General features: G+C 36.7%; 1 protein-coding gene across 6 annotated transcripts in view; it reads right to left on the bottom strand.

The window, feature by feature from the left end:
* Positions 1-25999, bottom strand: part of CDK14 (cyclin dependent kinase 14) — a 583363-nt gene that overhangs the window by 191014 nt on the left and 366350 nt on the right. For all 6 annotated transcript variants that reach the window (XM_029928660.1, XM_029928676.1, XM_029928646.1 and 3 more), the window contains one exon: positions 21940-22060. In XM_029928660.1, the coding sequence (XP_029784520.1) occupies positions 21940-22060 (121 nt within the window). The remainder of the gene's footprint in view (positions 1-21939; positions 22061-25999) is intronic.

Genomic DNA, 25999 nt, shown 5'->3' with positions numbered 1-25999 from the left:
AAGTACAAAAGCGAACTCTGAATGAGAAAATAAATCAAAAGAAATCACAAATTTTTAAAAGCTAACAAATACAACAAACATTGCTAAACTCAGAAAAATAATGTATTTATTAAATGACACTTGTCATTAATAAATTTCTTTCTCCAATTCTCACTGCATAATCCTTGATTACCTCTTCTAGGACAATTTGATAATATTATTTTCTATAAAAGGTAAACAAACCCTTCTGTCTTTAACTTATTTCAGATCCCCTAGAGGTTAAGAACAAGGGTCCTACTTCTCTATTATGGCTAGAGTTGTTATCACAGTTGTATACAAACAATGTACTGAAGTAAATATTAATACATTTACAGAAATCTCTTCTCTATTATATCACATAATTTCTATATAAATTAAACACCAACAGTAAATAGAGTTGAAATGACTAAAAACAAATAAATGCTACTTTATATATTATAAAAGTAATTTTGTTTAAATAGTAAAGAATTAATTTTAAAATCACTGCTCTGCACAGGTTGGGTTTAACACAAGTTGTTTTCACTTAAGATTTGAGACATAACACCCATATTGAGAATCTTTTTATTAGCATATTAAAATGCAATAATATTCTTAGAAATATTGGGGCTTCAGGTCTCTGGTTGGGTCTCACATTTCAATTTTTCCAAATGTTTATGGTGGTTTTCCAAATGTTTATGCCAATAATTCTTTTCTAAGACTATTGACCTACATTTCTACTGTCTTCTTATTTACATTTACATAAAATATCTTGGATCTTAAGTAGTTACTGGCACTTTCCCTTTTTTTTAAACATTCAAAATACACTGTCTGTTCACTACCATTGGCTTTAGTCTTTCCCAGCACAAGCTGCAACTCTGAACGTGTGGACGCTCGCAGGAGCCACGGCTGCCCCCACTGTGCACCCTGCTATGCTGGCTGGTGAGGTACCATTATACACACTTCCAGAAGTGCCTTTACCACTGCTTGCGTTGGTCCATAGCATCTCCATCATATGATACTTAGAACAATTAAGAGATCAATCTAGCTGCAATTTTACTTAGTTGGAATACAATGATACAGAATTTCCATAGGCTCTTATCTGCTTAGCTGGCTGGGGAACACGGACTATCACGTCTAATGGATGTTTCTGATTACACCATTTGCCAAAGATGTGTGAGGGTATACTAACAAGCCTAAGAGAATTATACTTAAAGACTTTAAAAAAGGAGATAGAGTGCACAAGAAAATTAAAAAGTATAAATGTCAAACATATCAACATGTTGGAGCATAGCAGAATACTTTATCACTGGAGCTGCTTTATTGCCAAACAGCAATAGAAGCCCTTCAGTTTAATATGAAGGGACTATGGCTGCTTTACTTCCTTCCCCCACCCCCTTGCTACCCTCCATTACCCTACACGCTCTCTCTTGATGGATTAAGTTGACTGCCATGAGATTTAGTGAGAAAGAATTCAGCCACTTCTATACTTATGATATATAATCTTATTTCAGGAAATGTCTCCTTTAATTTGTTGCTTTTTTTTAAACAATTTGAATAATTATGTAATTATCACCCACACAGTCTAAATTTTTTAAGAATAAGAACGGTCACAAAGCTTACAATTAAAGCTGTCATAAAATGCAATGTGTTCAAACTCTCATACAGGATTAGTTACCAGGTAAGATAATATATGAAACAACCACCCATGCTCATGTATCTTTCAATTCTTTTGAACTTAAGATTTCTAAATTTAATTTATGCTGCAGATGTGTTATTTCTTCACACATCAAAATAAGATTTAAGCAGAATTGGAAATTATTTGTAATTATGATTGTGAAGGGATTTTTTAAAGTTTATGTATTTTGATAGAGTAAGAGAGCACGGGTCAGGGAGGGGCAGAGAGAGAGAGGGACAGGGAGAATCCCAAGCAGGCTCCACACTGTTAGCACAGAGCCTGATACAGAACTCAATGTCACGAGTTGGATGCTTAATCTACTAAGCCACCCACACGCTCCTGAAGGGACAACTTTTTAAAGCTGAAGGTCAAACAATTTGGGAGTTTCTATTTTGAAAAATATAATATTATGAATAAAAATTAAGTATAAAAGTAACCCCAAAAGAGAAAATAAATCAAAAGAAATCACAAATTTTCAAAAGCTAGCAAATATGACAAATAATGTTAAATTCAGAAAAAAAAAACATATTTATTAACTGACACGAGTCTCTAATAAATTTCTTCAATTCTGGCTGCATAATCTTTAATTACTTCCTATAGAACAATTTGATAATATCATTTTCTATACAGAAAATACAGAGATAACTTAGTCTTTCCTCTAACATAATGATGACTTTCTTTTCTGATAGTATAGGAGAGTTTTCTTTTCTTTCAGTTTCACTTCTGATTGGCAAAGTCATGTAAACTTTTATCACTGTTGTCGATTTGGGAGAAACTATCAAGTTTCCTTTAAGTATGTCTGTTTACCATAAACACAACAATTCTACAACATTCTACATAATTCCCATGATAAATATCAAAGGAGCACAGGACGATGTGCTCAGCCCAAGGTGGAGAGCGAGGAAGGACCTACACTCCTGAAGTCTCACAAGACTAGGAAAGGGGACCCTCGTGGGTTATGTATGGGGTGAGGACATGGTAGTGGGAATGGGCACTCCAGCAGAGAAAACAGGATTTGAGAGGTCAGGAATCTTGAGAGAACCAAATGCTGTTCTGATGGCTGTGCTTAGAAATTGGAAGAGAAAGTTACGAGAGCTGAAGTCCGTACACTAGGCTAACAACTCTGTTTTTCATTCCTAGGCTAGACTCAACTTTTATCTGCATCCTAGGATTCATGATTGATGAAGCTCACCACCTGGACACACAGGTAAAAACCCAGATGACAGGCAGATTAGGAGGTAAAATAGTCTTGAGAAATAAAGCTACCTCGATCTTTCCCACTCATGGCAGCCAGTTAATGAGACTAGTGGCAATATACGTCCTCTCTCTACTGGACAGTGAGGGGTCACACCCAATAATGAACAAAAGTCCACAAACTACAGACCACAGGCCAAATCGTGCCCAGTCCTGTTGTTGTAACAGCCTATAAGCTAAAAATGGCTTTTACATTTTTAAATTGTTGAAAAAAATCAAAAGAAGAATATTTGGTGATATGTGAACATTACACAAAATTCAAATTTCGGTGTCAGGAAATAAGGTTTTATTAGAACCCCACCACACATGGATTTATGTGGTGTCTGTGCTGCCTTCTCAACTCACAGCGCAGCCAAATACCTGCGGCAGAGACCAGCTTCCCTGAAATATGTACTATCTGACCCTTCACAGACCAAGCTTGCCAAACCCTGATCTATGTTACACTTCACTTGCCTAAAAGCATGGTTTTATGGTACTTTATAGCGTAGAAAAAGCATAGCTGTAAGTAGAAGTCACTTTTATCAGTTATGGAGAAAAAAAGGAAATAAGCTATATATTATAATAATTTCTGAATAAGTAAATAATAGAAATGGGCTCTCAAATATGATCTGGTTTTTCACTATTTTCCTCAGCAGTTTTCCTGTGGTGGATATGCTTTAAATGTTTCCATGTATTTTGCCAAAACTCTGGTAGATTATTAAAATATGATTGAAGGTGGATATTTTAATCTTAAAATCTTTTTTCTATATTAAAGTATGTTTTAGATTTTTATGATTTTTATTTATTTATGAGTATCTTAAAGTATTTTTAACTCAGAAATAAACTGGGGGCAAATCTGTAGGGTGGTTCTCAATAACAGTGCTTATACAACCAATTCCACAAGGACTTCTCAAAATAGAGGCTTTGGTGAGTTAATCTGAATAATGGGTAGGGTGGAAGAGGAATTTACTTTTATGAACTTTTTTCTAGAAGTTTCTGTGTTGTCCAAATTTTATTGCGTGGAAGTACTACCTTTTACTTTTCTAAACACTAGGAAATTTTACCTGATAAATGAAAATAAATATGATAGGATACAATATAAATAAAAGGTTGCTGTGTTCTGAAATGATTTCAAGCTATTTTCTTTCCATCTGCCCATATCTAACATCTGTGTCCCTGTGTTGATAAAAGGAGAGGAATTAGATTTTTAAAACTATATCTTAAGCTTTTTTCTACCTTACAACTAAGAATGGAGACTTGTGACAGTTAAGTAAGTGCCCACATGTTCAACAATTTCACATCACACCTCTATTCATGAGATTTCTCCTTTCCAGTCACACTTCTCTGCTGTCTGTTCCTCAAACACACCATCCTTCTCCTTACTTCAGGGTCTGTGTGTGAGCTGTTGTTCCCTCCTCCCAGGATGCATTTCCCCTCACTCTGTGCATGGAGAAGTGCTTCTTGTTTGTTAGAGGTCAGCTCAAATGGCTCCTTTCAGAGATGTCTTTCACAGCCACCATCGGTAAGGCAGGTGTCCCCTTACTGCCCAAGCGCCATGTTTCACCCTCCATTCCCTAGTTTGTTTCCTTCATAACATTCAAAGGATGTCAACTTGTCTCTGCACATGGCAAGATCATGGCATAGTGTAGCCTGCACATTTGAGTGTGTGCAAAGAAGACAGCAACCCGCCCAACTCACACTATCACCTTTAGGGGAGATCTGTTCCTTCTCACACAGACTTCCTAATTGAAAGTTAGGAGGCCTCTACTCTAGACAGAAGACCAACACTGGGGACAAAGTTGTGTTCATCATCTTGTTCCCAGGGCAGAGCAGAATGTTAGTACGTAGTAAGGGCTCAAAACTATTTGTTGACTGAATGAATCAAAAGCAGTGCAAGCCTCCCTTCTCTCCCCCTACTTCCAGGTAAGAGCTGAGCTTAGCAACCTGTTTCCATAGATAGGAATTGGAAGTGGGAATGGGAGATGGATAATGAATTTGGAGAAAAATGGCCAGCAGGGAAGTGAATAATGACAATAGAGAAAAATGGCAAACAAGACCTTAACAATGTATCCCAGGTTAACATCATCAGTGATAAGGCATGTTGATAGCAAGTACCTCTGATGTGATGTGATGTGATGTGATGTGAGAATATCACTTCACCTGTCTTTCTTCCCATTGGATGAACCCAAATTGAGGGCGTTCTACAAAATGCCTGACTGGTACTTCTCAAAACTGTCAAGGTCATGAAAGACAAAGAGAGTCTGATAAACTATTGTAACATCTTTAATTAATAGCAACGTAACACCGTGGGTTACTTAGTTGAGACAAACATACCATATATCCATAGTACATATACTAAGGATGTAAGATGTTAACAACAGGAGAAACCACGTGAGGAATATACAGGGATTTTCTATTGTTTTCTATAAATCTAAAACTGTCCTAAAATTAAAAGTTTATATTTTCAAAAAAGGCAAAATGCATCTCCTTGGGACTGTCTATAGAATTAGTCATTTTAAACCGAAGAGACTTAACATGTTGAGTGTTCACTATGTGAGAAAAAAAGAACCTCTGTGTATTCTGATGAACTCTTTCCTGGAAGCAGCATGAGCAGTCTAGAACCGCAGGCTAGACTGTGAAATGTCAGTTAAGGTTCAACCGGAAATCACTTGGGTGGCAAGCAAATCAGAGAATAATTTTGTTATAAAGATATTTGAAAACGGATATACACATTCTATGGGAAAGAAATTCAAGAAGGAAAAATTATCTGGACTATTCAGTTTGTGGCATTAGCACCAAGTCTGAATGCATAGAAAAAGTGGAATTCCCAGAGAAGGGGCAAAGAACTTTACTCCATCGCAGGAGGGAACGGCAAATCTTGCTGCCACTTCTCTGGGGAGGCTTCCTGATCTCTCAGAGCGGGCTGGGTCTCCTAACTCCGTGCTTCTCGTATTAGTTCCTACGACTGTAATAGATATGAATGGATTGACCACTGTCATCGTTCTTAGAATGAGAAGTTGGTCTCTTACTTTTAAAGATACAGTTCAAATGAGTCAAAGCCCTTGTGGCAATACAGCAGTCCTCCCAGACCTGAATAAAATAGGGCTGGACGCTTAGCTGGGCACAGTGAAGATGCACTATTCATTAAGGTCCTGTTGGATAACTTCGTATCCTCCAACTAATAGAAGGGTTAATTGGACCCATCAGCTCTTATACTCAAATAATATCTGCACTTGACATATGGCATTTCAAGTGGCGTGTACTCAATTTTCTCATGAAGACATTAATGTTACAAGATGTTAATTAACCCAATAAATGATTATCTCACATGTAGAAGTATAAAATAGGACCTAGATGTTATCATTTTTCTACTTGGCGGTCAGCAGCGCTCTCCTTCTTCCCTAACTCTCAGGGTAACAGTTTGGTTCAGTCCCAGTACACAATGTAGAAAGACTTTAATATTTTAAAATATGGTGCAATTAGAATCTCAAAAAAAAAAAACTTCTGCATTTTAGCTAATCTCATCTATTTATTAGCAAAGGCTTGAGATTCCTTAGGATAGAGACCTTTAAGCAGATAGTGACAGTTTCATTCTCAAGTAGCAAAGCTTAGCCACAGGGCTTGGAGGGATCATGGCACAGTGTAGCCTGTGCATTTGAGTATGTGCACAGACAACGGCGACCCACTCAGCTCACCCTATCACTTTGGGGGAGACCTGTTACTTCTCATACAGACTTCCCTAATTGAAAGTGAGGAGGCCTCTACTCCTGTGCAGAGAATCATTGAGAACCATTCAGAATGATCTGCATTATCAACCATTTGGATGGAAGGCTGTGGATAAAGACAGTGTCCACTGCTTCCAGCAGGAAGAAAGACGAGCAGGACCATAACTCACTGCAAGGTAGGTCTTGCACCAGAAATCTCCTCAAAGCCTATGTGTCCACCAATAAAAAAGCATCTGAAGTTTTGCTTCTCACCCTTTACTGTGTACGCCAATCACATGGGGATCTTAGTAGAAAGAAGGTGCTGATGGACTAGGTCTGGGCTGAGGCCTGAGGTTCTGCATTTCTAACAAGCCTCTGAAGTAATGATGGTGCTACTGTCACAGGACCAGAAACTGAGGAACATGAATCTAAAGGAACCTAGATTGAAAGGAATTCTAAAATTCAGGTTAATTCTCAGAATGTGTATTCAGATTCCAGCCAAAGGAACAACAAAGGAACAGCAGACTGGTAAAATAAATTAGATTAAATGCTAGGCACAATCTGAATTTTACACACAGGAATGCAATACTAACTCAGACAGGTTCCACATTAATTAACCTAATAGGTAATTTTATTTAGCCATGGTTCACTGAAATACGCCATTATGCAATTAGAGCTAGTACGATTTGATACACCAAGGTGGCCATCTATTTATCTCACTTTTCTCTGTTGGAATGTATGTTTTTATAAAATGGACCAAAGAGTTTTGTTCCCTAGGAGGCTAGCTTCTAAAAGATCAAAATTTAAAAAGAATTTTTTTTGCTTTAACTTGTAAGAAAATTTATTACACATAACAGATGTGATCTTTTCACGTTGGCATTTGCAGTATTTGAAAAGTGAAAGATTAAAAAATTACATTCACATGCCCTTGGTGACTATTGAAGGAACTGAATTGATTAAACTGTCACTCATCATTTACTATGTGGTTAGTGGTTCATTAGGCACAGATAGGCACAATATATCTTAGTCAAATACTTCTGTGGAGTACTTGGCTCTCAAGAAATGAAAACAAAACCAAACCAAACACTACACTGTGTGTAAAAGCCCATCTCGGAAAACATTCAATTCGTAACAATAGACCTTCTATATAAGGAGAAACTCTAAGATCTGTTTTTCAAACCATGAAACAACTTAGAAGTTGTTCTTACAAATTAAGCATATCAGAAAAAAAATTAAACAAAAGCAAAGAATGAAGCACAGGAAGTTAATACAGTTCAGAAAAGTCAAGGCCCAGGGTGATCTGCTGCTGACTTGGGAGGAGATACCAGGCTGGAGAATGGAAGTCACCTTACCAGCATCCATACCTGAGATAAGACTTGGGAAGAAGACCAGGAAGCCCATGCATCTTAAAGTACCAACGGCATTAATGCTAGTTACATTACAATAATTTGATATGCATCTATCTATCTATCATCTACTTTAGTATATCCATTTATATATATAAATACATATACATATACACACATATATATACACATATACATATATATACACACACATATATATATGTATATGTATTTTAGTGTGTGTGTGTATGTTAATCACATGGTTGTACTTTTGCTTTCTGGTCCAGTTACCTGAGCTAGAAATTCAGGAATCATCTGAAACCCTTGCATTTCCCATATTACCCTCATTTAATCATCAAGTTGCCATATCCTAACTATTCCTAAATATTTCTCCATTTGGGTCTCCAACCACGTTCCACCTTCTTCCATTCCTTCCTTTGTCTCAACTGCTTCTTAAATTCTGTTCTTTTTCCTTACCCACAAATACCTGCTGTTCTACCCCACAGTGGGATACTTTTGTCCATGGCATGGCCTATGTGTCCCTCAGCCCAAAGTTTTGTCAACTTTGAAAGATGGGTTTGACATGTCACCCCAAGTAATTACCTCTTGGTGACACTTTCTTTGACCTCCACCCTTTCCTCACCTAACCAGCAAGGATAAGTTCATCACCTTCACCTCTGAGTTGCCAGTGCACTAACTATATCTGTGCTATAGCTTCTCACACTGCCTTCCCCTCTGACCTTGATGGAATAAATGGATCTTTTTTTTTATCTCTGCAAGTCTGAGGACCTGACCCTGTGCCAATTCTGTATGGCACAAAATTGCTATTCAAGATAGGCCTGGCTAGCTCAGTTGGTAAAGCATCTGACTCTTGATCTCAGGGTTGTGAGTTCAAGCCCCAGGCTGGGTGTGAAGCTTACTTAAAAGAAGAAAAAAAAAGTGTTCAGTAAATATCCTTAAATTGAATGAAGAAATGAATGAATGAATTGCATAAGCTGTCTGAAGAGTGTACATAAGAAACTGCAGTAGAAACGAACTTGATTTAGAGCTAATATTATTATATTAAAGGCAAAAAAAAAAATCAGTTCAGCAAAATATCTAGAACCAAATTTCACCAAAATATCTAAACCCTAACTTCATTTGTAGGTCACTATGAAGGCATTCCAGCAATCTCCATGGAAATGTCTGGTTCAGCAGGACAATTTACTTGAATGCTAAAATTTAAAACTGGATGAACTTTAGATGATGCCTAAGACAATGTCTAGATTTTTACATGTAGGGAAACTGTACTACACATTTAAATGTCTTCACTTCAGTCCCAGAACCTGAAACTGTGACTCAATCCTGGGCCAGTGATCCCTCTAAGACACCAGGCTGCCTCTCCAGGTAGAACAACATTTCTATTTGGTTGGGCCGGGCATATTAAAAAAAGAAGGAATAGACATAGCAAACTGGTTCTCATTACTGGGTGACACAAATGCTAACAAGGATAAAAATAAAAACCCAAAACCAAATCTTCAAAATTAAGGTGCAAGCAGAGAAAACAACATCTGTAAAAACTAAACTCTATCACCATTGCCTATGTACTGTAAATAAGACTGTTGTTAATGTTCAAAAATGTTTGGAAATTCAAAACAGACTCCCATAGATCATGAAGATCAGAGATAAAATCTTAAAACAACAGCTATGGTTATATAGATAAGTGGGAATATTTGGACTAGGAACTTTGAGAAATTAGTCACAATTAATACAAAAATGTAAACAGGAAAGACCCTTACTGTGGGCTAATTTAAGGGAAAAAAATGTAAGACTCAAATATTGTATTGGATAGCAAAAAAAACCAACACATTATTTCTTATACTACAGAACAATACAGGAAGAGAGAAGTCCCATTTGATTAGTCATTTAAAATGCTACCAGTGAAAGCACTTCTCAAAGGAATAACTGTAGACCAGGCAGGACAAGAGAAAACGAATTAATAAGCTGTGCACATCTTAAATTTCTGTTTATATGACAGCTGGTGCAGAACAAGAAAATTATAAGATTTCTCCTTGCAAATGTATTAATCCTTCTGCAATAATGTGAAATGAGGAATCAGGAAAAAAAAGTTCATGGGTAAATCTCTTAAAGATCAAAGCAAATGACATATTCAAATCTTTTTAGAGAAACCATATCTGCATATCCTGAAGAGAAATTGCTGCTGAAACCTCATGTAAATTACTCATTCTATGAGAAGAATTCTGAACTTCAATTTACAGAGTGTTAAGCTGCTATAGTCTGTTCCAGTTATCACACGGCATAGCTGGACTGTGATGGACTGTGGGTGAGAATGTTGGGATAGGCACCACGAAGACAGATGACTGCGTGGATGATATTTGACAGAAGAATACTTGACAATCATCTGGTATCTTAGATAACAGAAGGAAGGCTTGAACGCAAAAATATCCATTTTGGGGTGAAGTCTGTGGGTTTTGTGGAATATTCTCAAAGATGTGCTAAGGCATGTAGATGTGTAGACTATTCATTTGATAGCACCAGTGGGTGCTGCTTGAGGTCAAGAACCAGGTCTTCTTCACTCCTGAAATTCTGGGCATTCTGTAAGGTTTTGCTGAATGAATAAGTGAATGAATAGAGAGACCCATCTTGTGCAAGAGAGATCTTTATGAGAAGGAGGCTTTCTTGGATCCCAGAGGTTTTGTTTTTGTTTTTGTTGTTTTCCCCTGTGCAACCAACAACCAGCTAATGTGGGCAACACAACCAAGCACCTGCAGATTTGGTGGGAAGGAGGGTGCAAGGAGTTAAAATGGCCATAAAATAACAACACAACAAAATTATGAATTGATTTCACTGAATCTCTGAAACTTTTTTTAATATTTATCTATTTTTGAGAGAGAGAGACAGAATGTGAATGGGAGAGGTGCTGAGAGAGGGGGAGACACAGAATCTGAAGCAGGCTCCAGGCTCTGAGCTGTCAGCACAGAGCCTGATGCAGGGCTCAAACCCATTGACCATGAGAACAAGACCTTAATCAAAGTCAGACGCCTAACTGACTGAGCCACCCAGGCACCCCTCTGAAACAGTTTCTAAACATGTTAGGATTAAATGACAAATAGGTGAAAATGTATGTAGTTAATATAACAAAGTTTTAAAATTCATTGGGTTTATGTTGGGCTCTGAATATACACTGTTTTCAGAAGCAAACATGGTAAAAGCTAGCAATCAAGGAAAAATCACTGAATTATCAATAAGAAAGAATAGAAAGCCTTGCCAACATCTACAGAAAATGCAATTATCCAAACATCTCATTCTTAGAATCTACTGTCTCTAGGGAAATACAGAGAAATATAAAAGTCATAGCAAAGGATGAACAACTCACATGTGTATAACAAAACAGGGCGCTACTCAGATTCTGTTCTTTTTGTTTTAAATGTTTTTATTATTTTAATTTTTGAGAGAGCGACTGAGCATGAGCAGGGGGAGGGACAGAAAGAGTGGGAAACACAGAATCCGAAGTAGGCCCCAGGCTCTAAGCTGTCAGCACAGAGCCCAACACAGAGCTCGAACTCATGAATCACAAAATCATGACCTGAGCCGAAGTCAGATGCTCAATCAACTGAGCCACACAGGCGCCCTTCAGATTCTGTTTTTAGTAACACCCTTCAGCTATGGGCTCATCTGAGGGTATGTGTAGCAACCTCTCCAGCCCAAGCACACATCTCGTTTTGGGGGGAAGGGACTAAACACCACCTCTCTGCCTCCTGGCTTTGTCTCCAGGCCCTGATGTACAGCCTGCCAGACCCCACAGTCCAGCCCTCTCCCTTCTACTCCTACCTTGGTTGGAGCCAGAAGGGAAGAAGATGGGGCACCCCAGAGACCAGAGCATGGAAGCAGATAGGCAAGGCACCTAGAAGGGTTGAAGAGAAGGGGAAACCGCAGAGGGAGAGGTCCTGAGGTCTGGCTGCCCTCTCTGGTCTCAGAAAGGAGACAGAAATGGAGAGCAGAGAGCAGAGGACGAGACCACCAGCTGTCCAGCCTCGGCCCTTCATGCGTTAACATTAAGTCCACCTCCCTGCCACCCATTCCAGCACTGGGCCATGGTTGGTGGGTTCAGACTGGGGTTTTTTTTTCAGTATTTATAAGCATCTCAGCAACTATGAAGTGCCTGTCACAGACTACGATTAAGTCTTGTTTATTTTTTTTAAAGGAATTTGGCAGGCTGTTTTTGGTTTTTTTTGCCACTTATAGTTTAGTTTGACTTTAATTCTTTTTCAATTATTGTATTATTTCTTTCTATCCCCAACTGACATCTTTTACCAACAGAAATCTAAGGACACTGCATTTGAAGAATAAAACTGAAAAAAAATATTATAAACATCAAGATATCTCAAATACACAATATAGTGTATAAAATCAAGCTAGTACAATTAAGTTATATTAATTCACATGGCAAAATACCACTAATTAAAGTACACTCGATAGTGCACTATCCTGAGAAATTACTTCACAAACGTCATATCAGTACAGAAGTCTCCACTTCTATCCTTTAATGAACAGTATAAAGTAGACACCCAAATCCCTTTACTAACTACAGTCATACAATAATTTTTATACAAGCTACTAGTTTTCCTCCAATTAGATTTCCATTCAATCATGTCCTTCCTGTACACATAAGTTAACAATCTACCTTTCACCTTCATTGGATTAGAAACCTTATACTGAATGAAACATTTGTTGGAAATGTTTCACTAATTGCTTTTGCTTGTTTTAATAGCAAGCTTATGTTGGATTCACATAGGCCATTGATCGAAAAGACTGCTTTCTTACAGTCAATTTTATAAACTCATGTAAAATTTTCATCTTTTTAAAAGATGAAAATTCCCTTTCATCACTAGCTCATCAAAAAGTGTAGGGATTTCTTTTCAAGTTTGTTTTCATAAATAAAGCTGTCATGATTTCACTAACAGTTAAATGGTAAGGGTGACAAACTTCCACTGCCATACTAAGACACTGGCAGTCAAGAGGCTGCTGCCTGCACTAGGCTGTTTGATTGGCTCTCACCCATTAGCACCTACAACTCAAATCAGTGTCCAAGCAAAATCATAAAATTCTACAAGGCATGGACTTTAGCAGTCAACTGTCTATAGTTAAAGCCACAAATACTAAATTATCAATAACTGTAGAACATGTAGTAAAATATGAGCAGACCCTCCTCATCAAAGTGACCAAGTGTCAGTTAACGAATACATTTTAAAGAAGGATAAAATAAATAGATGAGGAAATACAAGTGGATGAGAAAAAAAAAATTTTAAGAAGATGTGGATGGAGATGTGGCAAATGTAAGTTGCCCGTAGGCAGTTATCACTTCCAGTTATAGGCAGACTATTTACTTATGACAACTCAGAACTTGGAGATACAGATTCTAGGAGTGTGAAATAAGTCTACAACTGCAAGTAGAGTGGAGAACTGGAAGTATGTACAAAGCAATTGACCCACAGGTCTTCTCTGACCATCCGGGTGTTTATTCTCTGGAGAAATTAAATCCAGAAGGCTTCAAATTGAGAATAAAAGAGATCAGGGTGAGGCACAGAGCTGAAAAAAGGGAAACTAAGTGAAAAATATGTTTCCTGGTCTCGGTAACCATCAGCTCCCCTTGCCTGTCTCACCTTGAGGATGCCAGATGCCAGGAATCAGCGTCTGAGGAAGAACGAAAGCTAGGATTTCAGACACTGACATCTGTGGATCTCCCAATGATAAGTTTAGCTTTTTGACTGAATGATATGTAATAAACTGACCAGTTAATTGGTGCCCCTGAGGTATATAGATTTATAGTACCTCATTTATAAAAGTAAATGGACAGCCCAGGATTCTCCCTTCCCCAGCACCGTATTTGAGAAGAGCTTCCAATAGAAACTAGAGAAAAAGGAAATGGATACTTACAAATATGGTAACTGAAATTTTAAAGAAAAAAACAGAAGGTTCAGAAGATAAAAAGTTGTAAAATAAGGGGCACTTGAATGATTCAGCCAGTTGAGCATCTGACTTCAGTTCAGTTCAGGTCATGATTTTGCAGTTCATGAGTTCAAGCTCCAAATTGGGCTCACTGCTGTCAGCCTGTCAGTACAGGGTTGGCTTTGTATCCACTGTCTCCCTCTCTGTGACTCATCTCCACTTGTGCTCTCCAAAAAATAAATAAATATTTTTAAAAAGTGGTAAAATAAGAGAGAAAATATTTTTTTAATTTTGGATTAAGTTAGGAGCTTCAATTCGAACTATTACAAACTTTCCAAAAAGTGAAGACAGAGAGTACGGAAGGAAACAAATTTTTAAAAATTAAGAGCTTTTCTAAACTAAAAGCTAAACTAAACTAAAAAAGAAAACTAGAACTAAAATACGTATGTCTTTCTATTGAAGAGAATCTACCCAGAGCCGATTGAAAAAAAGAAACCAAAGCACATTACCGTGAGATTTCAGTATACCAGTAATAGAGAGAAGAGTCTTATATTTTCTAGATAAAAAGTATGAGGGAGCATAAAAATGACTGCGAGTAAGAATAGAATCAGATTTCTCAGTAACAATAGTAGAAGCTCTAAAGAAATTAAGCAATGCTTTCAAAATTCTGAGGGGGAGCAAAACTAATTACACATGCAGCCAAAGTTTAAAATCAATCATGTGTGAGAGTGGAATAAAGATATTTTCAGAAAACTCACAACTTGAAAATTGTATTTCTAATGCATTCTTTCTGAGTGCTAAAGAAGGAAGACATGGAGCCCAGAAAACAGGGATTCTGGAACCAGTAAAGGTCCAGAAGGAAAATGAATCTAACCCAGAACAAACCTTAATGAGGTGATTACTTACAGAGGTGTAAGGGAAACAATAAGACATACTGAAACACTAAGAGGCTAGCAACAGTAGGAAGCCATTACCTGCTTTAGAACAGCCATTATTCTCCCTAGAATTAAAAAGGTCCCTGGAAGCTATTGTGAACTAGAGTAATGGAAGAAGAGCTTACCCACAGATGTTACAGTTAGTCATTTCCAGAAATATGGACTAAAGAAAATAATTAAGGAAGAATATTCAGTCTACTTCTCTCTGTCCATTACCTGAACCAAACTGGAAACCAGCAGCCCTGACAGTTTGAAGGATATACTTCATAGGGGTTAGCTGTGCAGGACATAGGGCACAAATGGATAGAGAACAGATTTGGAGAGAAACAAATAACTATCTTGGGACCTAAAATAATAGAAGAGTAAATGGAAGCCACAACATGACAGATACTCAGTTCTGCTAAAGCAAGGAAGCAGAGAGCGGAGAGGAACATTTTAATGAAGAAGTTGAGAGATGGAGGTATCAAGAAAATTAAATGGGATTAATAGATTTGATCATGTGATTGAGCACTTTGACAATTTTTTTATATGTAATTGATAAATATTTGATATCTATAAATAATGAGTAAGGAACAAAGACAACTAAGCTAATAAAAATCAGAAAATTATAAAGCCCAAGAAAAACAAGAAGTTACACAAGAATACATAATCACAAATACTATGTGACTTACTACGAATAATATTTACATATTAATATGTAAAATATGACACAGATTCTTTATTGGGAGCATAAGGTGAAGGTGGAGTGGAGTAATGGTGGTAGAAGAAAATTAAATCTTCATCTACCATAACGTCTACTTAGTAGATAATATCTAAAATAATAAATCAATAAATAGCAATATAAATATAAAGCTTAAATATTTTTAAGACATATGGAGGTAGAAATGAAAAGAGTTGAAAGCACTTGCCTCTGGGAAATAAGAGAAGAGGGTTAAGTATGGTTGAGGCAGGAAACTACTGTTTTTGGTATTATTACTGTTGTGGTGACTATTAGTTATACTTGAAATAGTTTTTTGATTTTGAAACTGAAGAACAGTTAGGGGATTTAGTCAACCAAACTATATGTAAGGAGAGGCAGAGACAGAACTTAATGAAGGCTTTTAATGTGTTTTCTACTACAACTCTGCCTTTCCTTTACACAGCAAACCACTGCTAGTTATAGGATTACAGAACTGATTTCTGGTTTCTACATGACTAAAAACACAAATTAAAACATACAAGGTACTAGTGTACAGCCAATGTTCTCTAAATTTGGAGGACTTAATTTATATATTTCCAAATCTCACACACACACACACACACACACACACACACACACACAAAAGATGAGAACATCATAGGCCAAAATTTCTCTCTTATTCTCTAGACACAGACAGTATGTTAATCTCCCTTAAACCAAATATAGTATCTTCCATTTCTTTGATATATCCTGTAGCACTTGGATGCTATACTTCAATAGAAATGTAATATATGTGGGTTAGCTGATTAATATACTAAGAAATGACAAGGAAACTATTCTTAGCATTTGTGGAGTCCTATATTTCCTAAAGAATTTCACATTCAAACTCCTCTTGCAATTCCTACAAACCAATGAGGCAGCTGAATATACCCAGGGCTTTCTTAATACTGTGAAATGTAGTCATTGTGACTGGCTATTTAAAACTCATCCAAAAATCAGTTTGTGGGTAGCTACTTACTGTTCCAACCTTAACAGAGAAATTTTAATTTGTTTTTAAAATATTTAGTAGTGAAGACTACATATAATGCCTCATTTTATATATTATTATTTAGCTAAGTTATCACTAATAAATGATAAAACATACCCATTAAAAATACACATACACTGTTTCTCTCACAAATACACATTGATGACCAAGATGGGATGTAAAAATCATAACCACGCTAAGCTTTTGATAGAAAAAATAGAATGGACTCCTTCTGCACTCTGGAGCCACAGCTAATTCAACACTTCGGTAGTCACTGTATATTGGCATAAAAATCTAAGAGAACTAAACTTTTGGAGATAATTCATTATTAAGCAATGCACCAGAAGTGTTCTGCTAGGAATCTCGAGTTTGTGTAAGCACTCAAATGCATTTAGGCTCTTCCGACGACAAGTATTTGGCCAATTACCACTCTGGTCCCAGGTAAATCTGTTTTACATCCATTGCCCTATCAGAATAACTACTAGCTTTCAAAAGTATTCTGGTAAGGATGATATTCTATGCTGTCTTTCTAATTTTAGGGGACTTCAGTAGTAGAAATGGGCTCAGAAACCATGGTTGCTCCCCTAAGCTCAGCTTTCAACCACCCAGATGCCCGTCTGAGGATGCCCTATTCTTTTGTTATGTTCTATTGCATTGTCAGAGGCTACACCAATGAGTCACTTGGATCATGTATTATTTAAACAGCTCTCAAGAGCTCTTAAAGAGTTGTTACTTTTGAGAGTGATTAATTTGAACCCTCCTTGGTCTTATGAACTGATTAATAAGAAAATGTGTAAATAATGTTGACAGATAGATGACTTGTAGCTCCTGAAGTGCAATTCTCATTCTTACTACCATTCTTTTTGAAATGGACTCATTCATTTTAGCAGAAGTAGTAAATGAGTAATGGCTAAGAGTTGGAAAAATATATGTCAGCATAGATATTGGTCTCATGAAAATGTATTCAATCCAATGATTCACATCGTAAGTTTATTTCAAAGAAATTTCTCCTTGAATAAAACTACGTGATACGGAACACTGACATGAGGGGAGAAAGGCAGTCCACAAGCCTGCTGAGTGACAGTGAAAGCCACCCACTTTATTTAAAGCTTACATGCTTTAAATGGGGCAAAACGGATCCAAAAAAGGATCCAAAATGACTCAGAGCATAACCTAAATTATAGAAATGGAATTTAATGTATTGGAGTTTTAGAGAATCACTTTACTATCAAAATAAAAATCAATTTCTTATTAATCATCTTAAGAGATGATATAATATGTTGTAAAAAGAAAGGTCTTTGTAGTGAGTTAGCCCTAAGTGTTCATGCAGCATGCATCATGCTGCAGTAGATAAAATGCATTAGACAAACTTAGAAAACAGTTTGTGTCCAAAAAAGTATCTACTATTTTTACTATTATTATTACTATTAAGACTTGACTACTAATACTACTATTACTCAGTTACTCAAGACAGGACCTCATATACAACAAATTTACTTTCGGGGTGGGGGCCATAGTAGAATTCATTTATGATTCTCTCTCTTAAAACACTGAGTCCTAGGAAATCTTATTTTATTACATAAATTTCCTTGGTTCAAGAGTGATCGTTAAGAACGACAGAACTCTTTTATGTTGCCAATATGTATGGTGATTAGACTTATTTAATAAAAAGCAAAGCTAAATGGCCTTATAATGTTCAATAAATAGGCAATTTCTTTGCTGATATATGCAAAATCAATTTGGGACCAGACATTTTTCTATACATCAAGACTGTACAGGAGTTTTTTCCTAACCACCCAGCTGCTACAATGTTAAATAAATTAATTTTAATCTTAAATCAGAGATGGAATAGAGAAAAGGGTGATTTAATATGCAATCTCATTATGTTTGACAGGCTTATTTATAGATGATTTGCCCCACATTTTGACAAGCATAGTTAATATGTTAATTAGCTTTTAAAAAGATGATGATGGGAAGAGAATGGCAGGCTTTCCTTCTTCACGCACTGTGTTGAGGGCCGCTGTCACGGACTCCACAAGGTGTGGTCCCCAGAAGACACACAGGACGTGGCTGAGATACTATTACTTCTTAGCTACATTAGTCACCTTCTTTCAAAAATTAATCCCTTAAAATAATCCCAAGAGACCTTCCACTTTAGAAAACAAAGGCCGCTCTAAACATGTTTATGAGTTTCTATAAAGAAACAGAAGGCTTATGTAGAGCGTGACCCCGACAGCTACAGCACAACTCCCTGACAGGGGAGGAGCTACAGCATAAGCTGCTTTTCACATTTGCAATTCTCATAATGTGGTTCTCAGTCCTCCGTAAGCCTTTTGGTTTGGAAGCTTTAAGATGATTTCCTATGCCTTGACTCTGAAAGAGTGATAAAATCCAAGAATTAAGAGAAGTTATACATGAGACAACGTTCAGTTTGATTCCTCTGCCTAAATCCTAGTTCCTGGAGGGAGACAAAGGTATCAAAACCTGTGTTTCCTGCTTAGTTCTGGAGCTGCACAGTATATTTATACCTCACCACAGTGCTGGAGACTTAGAGCAGTAAATCATAACATGGCGAGCTCTGATTTTCCATCACTTGCTGCCAATGTTAATGCTTATGTGTCTTCATTAATATTTTTATTGCCTGTGGCTATTTAAACAGAAAACTGGAAAATGTAACACTGTAAGGATCGTTAGTTTTTAGTTACTGCCCTACTGCCCCAGGATGGTAAATGAACTGTAAAAATCGCCTGAACCCACTACCACCTGCCTCCCCACTATTGTTCATGAATTCATATTCGCACTTCTCTTAGGTGCAGCTGAGCCGTGACTCAATTACAGTCCCATTTCTACTTCTGTGACTAGCCAGCATCAATGTCATTGATTACGCAAAAATCGGTGCCCTGTGAACTTCTCTTTAACTGGAAAAATATATACACTTTATTGGACTTACAGGATAAAAACAAAATGGCTTTTAGAAAATGGCTTGGAATGAAATGAGAGTCCGAATGACAGGCATGGCATTGACATAGCTCAGATTTTAGGGCTTGAAAATGAAAAGCCAGTAAGCATGGGAACTGCTCAAATACAACACACTTACTATTTGGTTTTGGCAATGAATAATCTCGGCACGGCACACAGACAAAAGGGCATTTGGGGTCTTCTACTTTGTATCAGTTTTTCTCCCTTCCACTTAAATAACAGGCTGCTTCTTATGCTTCATTATGTCTCTGTGTAAAGCAATTAGTAGAAAGCACCCAAACCTTCTTCAAGAACACATGCACACGCAGACACACGTGAAAGGAAGAAAGGGTGGGTGCTGCGTGAGGTTGGGGCACAGACCAGAAACAGACATATCAGCAAGTCATAATCCATGTGGTTCTTTGTACGTTAAAGAGCACTTTTAAAGGTTTGGAAAAAATTAGCCACTAGTGTATAAGAAACAGCTTCTTCCAATTATGAGGTAGAGTCTTAACTGAACTGCCAAGCACAAGACAAGACTGGCCCCAAGCCACAAATATTTCCAAACTGTGCTCTATTAGTAGAGTCCTTAACTGACCTCCCCTCAAAGACAACCTAGAATATTCATATTCAAAAAAGAGAAAAATACTCTATAACTCAAGAATATTAACCAAAGCTTATTTATATATCCAACTCTCAACTGTGAGGCAAGAAGGAGGAAGAGAATAAGAAAGTTAGTAACTGATATCCTCATGTATTAACTGACCTTTATTTCCAACCTTTTCCTCCATTACCACTAACAATCAAAATACGTATTTTGCCCAAACCCCTGCCTAGTCTTGGGGAAAAAAATAATTGTGTAAACAACTGTCCAAAAATATAACTGTGATGAAAAAATGAATTAGCTCAGCTCCTTAATGATAAATGGTCACCTTTATTCTCTGGGTTTTGGAATATGCATTACAATGGTATTAGATTTATTATAAGGCATTATAAAATTTATGACAATAGATTTTAGGCTGTTTGATGACCCAGATTCTTTTATAGCTCTATTGAAAGCTACAGATCTACACCCCATAAAAATAAATATATCCATGTGTACATAAATGTTCATATATTTTCAGGGGCTTCACAGGTCCTGAAATCCTATTCCTGGGAGGTGGGGGTTGCTGGAACCTAAATTAGGAAAATCTACACTGTGCCCTAAATCACAAGAAACTTGATTGTTTTCTCACTGTAAAATGTTTGGATCAAAAACATCAGGAAAGAAGCCAGGCCTCATTACAGCCTAATTTACTGAAAGCCAAGATGACTAAGGGAAGAACAGTGAAGTAAGTACATGGCAGGAAGATAAATAACACATGCAGAAGTTTTATTGAGGTCATAAACATTATAAGGACATGTAGCTGAATTCTGTGTGTGGGGGCATAATCATTCATGGAAGATGATTCCTATGATAAAATAGCACGAGTGCTATGTGAATTGTTTTACTTTGAACACAACTGTGAGACTAGAAAAGAGATTTTTCTACTAATAGAGGACATTTTCAAATCACTAGGAAGCCTTTTCTGAGTACTAAAATTAAGATTATTCCCAGGGTGCCTGGGTGGCTCAGTCAGTTAAGCATCCAACTCCTGGTTTGGGCTCAGGTCATGACCTTGCAGTTCATGGGATGGAGCCCTGTGTCGGCTGTACGCTGACAGCATGGAGCCTGTCTGGGGCCCCCCCCCCCCGCCTTCTCTCTGCCCCTCCCTTGCTCATGCTCTCTTTCAAAATAAATAAATAAACTTAAAAAAAGAATATTCCCTTATTTATTTGATTTAGATCACACTGGATTGGGAACTCATTATACTTTATAATTAATAATTATCCACTAAGACTTGTTAGTCTTTGAGCTTTAAACTATCATGTGAAACTGAGACTCTATTGAAATTAAACTTACTGTGATATTTTTAAAAATTAATTGTTTTATTTCCTTTTTGGGTTATTTGTACCCAACATTCAAGAGTGTACTGTACCAAATTTAGTGCCTAACAGTTCCACCAAAATGTTCAGACCACTTAATTTGAGCTTTGTTGTTGAATTTAAACATGTTTCCTACTACTCCCAACCCATACTGCTGTTTGGAGGTATATATCTCCTTGTTATAAAATAGAGCCACAAATTGAGACTCTTAGGGAGAAAAATCATTGTACTGACAGTGAAATTCTTCTGTCCCTGTCCATCAAGCACCATTACCAGACACCATGTGCAAGGGAGCCTGTGATTAGGGAATATTCTCAATCATGCTTAAAAAAAAATCCAGCAATATTGCCACACACAGACAAACACTCCTGTGCCATTAATCTTCATTCAAACTGTTAGAATGTTTCTCTGGGCATGACCCAGACCAGGCATTACAGAGAGATTAGCTAGAGTAAATCTCCCATTCCTCACCACATGTCAAGGCAGGTGGAATATTCCGTCGAGCCCAGGAGGACATCTGGAGGTCTGTACCACAAGGTAACCACTTCATTGGAGTATGTGTGGCTAGGGACAGATTTTGCTCTTGCAAGACCTGTAGAATACAAGAAACATAAAGAAGTTTAATAGGCATTAATAGAACAAAGGAACTTAAATTTGAATGTTCACAGTTTTAAAAGGTCAAACATGACACTGTAATACAGAATCACAAATGCAACATCAAGGTTACTAGAAAGGCTGGAGAAAGTATATTGCATTCTACCTGTTTCAAATAATGCTAAAACCGAAAGATCAATTATTTTTCCTACTAAAGCATCATAAATCTGATAAAATCTCAGGAGAGTAAACAAATGATTCATAAATGATTAGATATTACACAGAAGCTTAGAAATCTCCTGGACTTTCCAAAAAAGTTCTATGGAATTCTAGTTCTCAGAATTATAAGTGTTATGAAAAAAGATCCCAAGGTCAAATCATTTTGGGAAAAGATGATTTAACAGGTTAAAACAGGTCTTCATACTGTATGACTTCTTGGTGCCCTTAATTATTCTAATGTATAATAAGAATCTGAAAGAAGAGAATATGATGCTTTTCTCAAGGGCTTTTCCAAAACTTCTCTTTTCTTTCTGTGTTCTGTTAACCACTCACTGAAAATATTTATTTAGAAAGCTTATTCGGAAACCACCGAAATAAATAATTATAAAGAAATAGTTAAATATGAAACATTGGGATGATGAGATGCCATATAATAAATTGTCTTCTAAGAACTTAAAAATGGAGAACATGGTCACAGTAATACGTTGTGCTATATTATGTACAGTTTGACCTCATAACCATAAAGGCTTTAGCGTAAAGAAAAGAATGGCTCAAAATATCCGAGTGTCTTCAGTGGTTAGCTCTGTAAAGTGGGAGTATTCAGTTTTGTTCTTCACTTAATACACTCCTCAATTTTCCTCCCAAGTTTTCTACAATAAATATATAATTCCTTTCAAAAATCACAAAATATATAGATGTTCTTCTTGGGAAAAAAAAAAATCTGTGTGACAGCTTTCTGAGTATGTTCATTAATGACAAGTGAAAAGTATTTGTTATCACTGTGATGCTCAAAGCACATATGATTTTTAATAATAAATATACCATAACATATTTATCTTAATGTTCTATTTAAATTTTTTGTAGCACTTAGGAAGATGATTTGTCCCTATTTATTAAATATTTGATAGTCCCTTTACTGTATGATATGAAAGTGTTAAAATTAAGAGAATAGCTAATGAGACAATTTCTAATTAATTCAACTATGGTTACAGTAACTCAATTTTTTCTATAACACAGGTTTATAATAAAACAATAATATATTATAAAATGGTTCATGTTTATAATATCCCATATCAAAATGTACAAACTAATACACAAACACACATACTTATATATGGTCCCCAACTTTTCTAAACATTAATGGAACAACTATTTTAGTAACAGATTTCCATAATAACCTTGACTACTTTTCTCTGCAAAGTTTGATCCTATCAAACAACTGTAAAGCTGAACAACAGATAGGACAATCAGGATGGTAAAGTGTTTCCAAAATTTAATAATCTCATCAAAAGATTTAGTTCCTCAAATTATCATGTTTCTATACACAGACCAGAGAGCTAAATACAAGTCCTGAAATAGGTTCTGACTCGTTCCATATGTTTTGTCAAGTGAACTGGGCTACCAAAAACATTCAGGCTGGATTCTCTTGGTTTTTCTGAGGTCCTGTTGACAGAAAGCTAGGCTAGAGGGATAGGAGAATGAAAAAAAATCTGAGATACTCTTTGACAGCTCAGAAGACCAGGCTAGTTATAGAAAATTGTGGTATTTCCCATTTGAAAGAGAGAACAAAAACCTCAAAATAACCTATGCGAGTTCAGGTCCATTATGTTCACTCTGAATATAAGTCTGTAAAACTGGTTAAATATGTCTGAAAATTTTAAAAGAAAAAATTCTTTGTTTCCATTATTGTTCTCCTTTCCACGTGTTTATTAGGTCAAGGACTACCCAAACACCATTCACATGGGTCATATAACTTCCCAAATCAGGAATGACAATGGGTTGGCAGTATCTAACTTTTCAATGTATTAAGATAGTTTCTTAAAATGGTTTGCATGTTAATGTGTCATATTGAACAATGTTACTATATTTTTAAGATACACTCTTCTGCATTACTTGAGAAAAACTTTTCTATCATCTCACTTTGATATAGTCAATTAAGACTTTTTCTTGTAGACGGTGTCCTGTATATTGATAAACAAAGGCTTTAACCCTAAAAATATGTCTGTTCAGTTAAAATAAGTAAGTAAATCCTCAAGTTTTTCAAGGAGGGAGCAAATTATTAAAACAATGAATTAAAAAAAAAAGTATACCTTGAAGTAAGAATATATAACTACACTGTTAATATGTATTTTTGGTAAGGATATTGCTATGTATTTACAGTCATGCATCAAAACACGCTTACTCATGCAGAATTTATTAAACCACATCCTCCAGCTAAAGGAAAACTGTAGGACAGGATTAATTAGCACAGCATGTGTGAAAGCCTTCTTTCCCTGTTCCTTGTCAGTTGCTATGGTTACACTACAGGAAGAGAGCTATACTACCTTTTAAAAAGGATGAAGTTCATGGGTTATTATCAAAACTTATATTAATGTTTAGTTTGAATTAAGAGTCAAAAAGCAAAGTGAAATGCTAAACAGGTAAGTACAGGTTATTTGCACACTGCCACTTCGAGCATGTGCATAAGAAAGGGGGCATCTAAAATGGTTTACAGAGCAATTCATAGTATCTCACTTTAAGATGTTACCATTTCTAACTCATGAGAAACCCTCGTGTGGAGTAAAAAAAAAAAATCATGGAGTAAAAAAAAAATCCTGTTATTTAAGTCCTATTGCCCATTATCCAAAGTTGGGCAACCTTAATACTACCTAGCACAGAAGAATCTTAGATTTCTGAAAGAGTAAAGAAGATTTACAGTTAATGTCTTACCCACTGAAAGAATTCCTTTACATCTCTATGGTTAGCTAGCATCTGCTGCCACCCGGAGCCTGGTTCTCCCCTCTGGGACGGACACAGAATAAAGCATGTGACAATGCTTCCAACATTTGTGCCAAGCAAACCAGTTGTTCAGCATCAACCAACGGACACGGTTCAGGCTTTATCTGCAGTGGACACTTTTGGCCACTCCCCTTCTTTTAAATTTACTCATTTGACTTTTCAGATAGAGAAAAGTTAACAGGAGTGTCTTCTCTGTCTGAAATCTTTCCTCTGTGTGCGCTTATCTGCTTGTTTTGTCTAGGGTTACACAGTCAAACCAATGCTTTCTCAAATGTATGAAGGTAACTGTGGCTAATGCCGTGTTTTAACATCATTCACAGGTGATTTCTCACAAGATTTTATCTCCAGCTCACATTTGTCCATAGGTTTCAGACCTGGGGCTATCCAATTCCTCACTAGACTTAGGTATAAAGACGTTGTAGAGGCACTCAACATGACCCAACCACCAGTCCCTGCAGACATGTGCAGAGAATATGTCATGAGTCCCAGAGTAAATGCATTTCACTAGTAAACTGTTTTAGGTTCCAAGAATGACAAAAAAAATTCTTTTAGCTGCCCACAGATATACATTAGATGTTATATCTCATGTACAAATTCCAGTGGGTCTCTTGTGCAGGCAGTATAATTGGACAAGGACTGAGTAACCTGTAATTCTATGAAGAAAATTGCTAAATCTAGAATAGGGGTATAAGGATGCTAATCGCCATGTCTCTGCTCAACTCTTTGACCAAGGAATTGAGAAATAACTGGCAACAATGACTTGTTTCTAATTACTTAGAATAATGACTTTATTATTTATTTATTTTTTTTATTTTTGAGAGAGAGAGACAGCGTGAGCAGGGGAGGTTCAGAGAGAGGGAGATACAGAATCCGAAGACGGGCTGCAGGTTCTGAGCTAGCTGTCAGCACAGAGCCTGATGCAGGGCTCGAACCCACGAAC

Source organism: Suricata suricatta, chromosome 2, assembly GCF_006229205.1.
Source record: "Suricata suricatta isolate VVHF042 chromosome 2, meerkat_22Aug2017_6uvM2_HiC, whole genome shotgun sequence".
Classification (NCBI taxonomy): domain Eukaryota; kingdom Metazoa; phylum Chordata; class Mammalia; order Carnivora; family Herpestidae; genus Suricata; species Suricata suricatta.
Note: the sequence above shows the minus strand (reverse complement) of the source record. Positions and strands in the feature narration are given on the sequence as shown.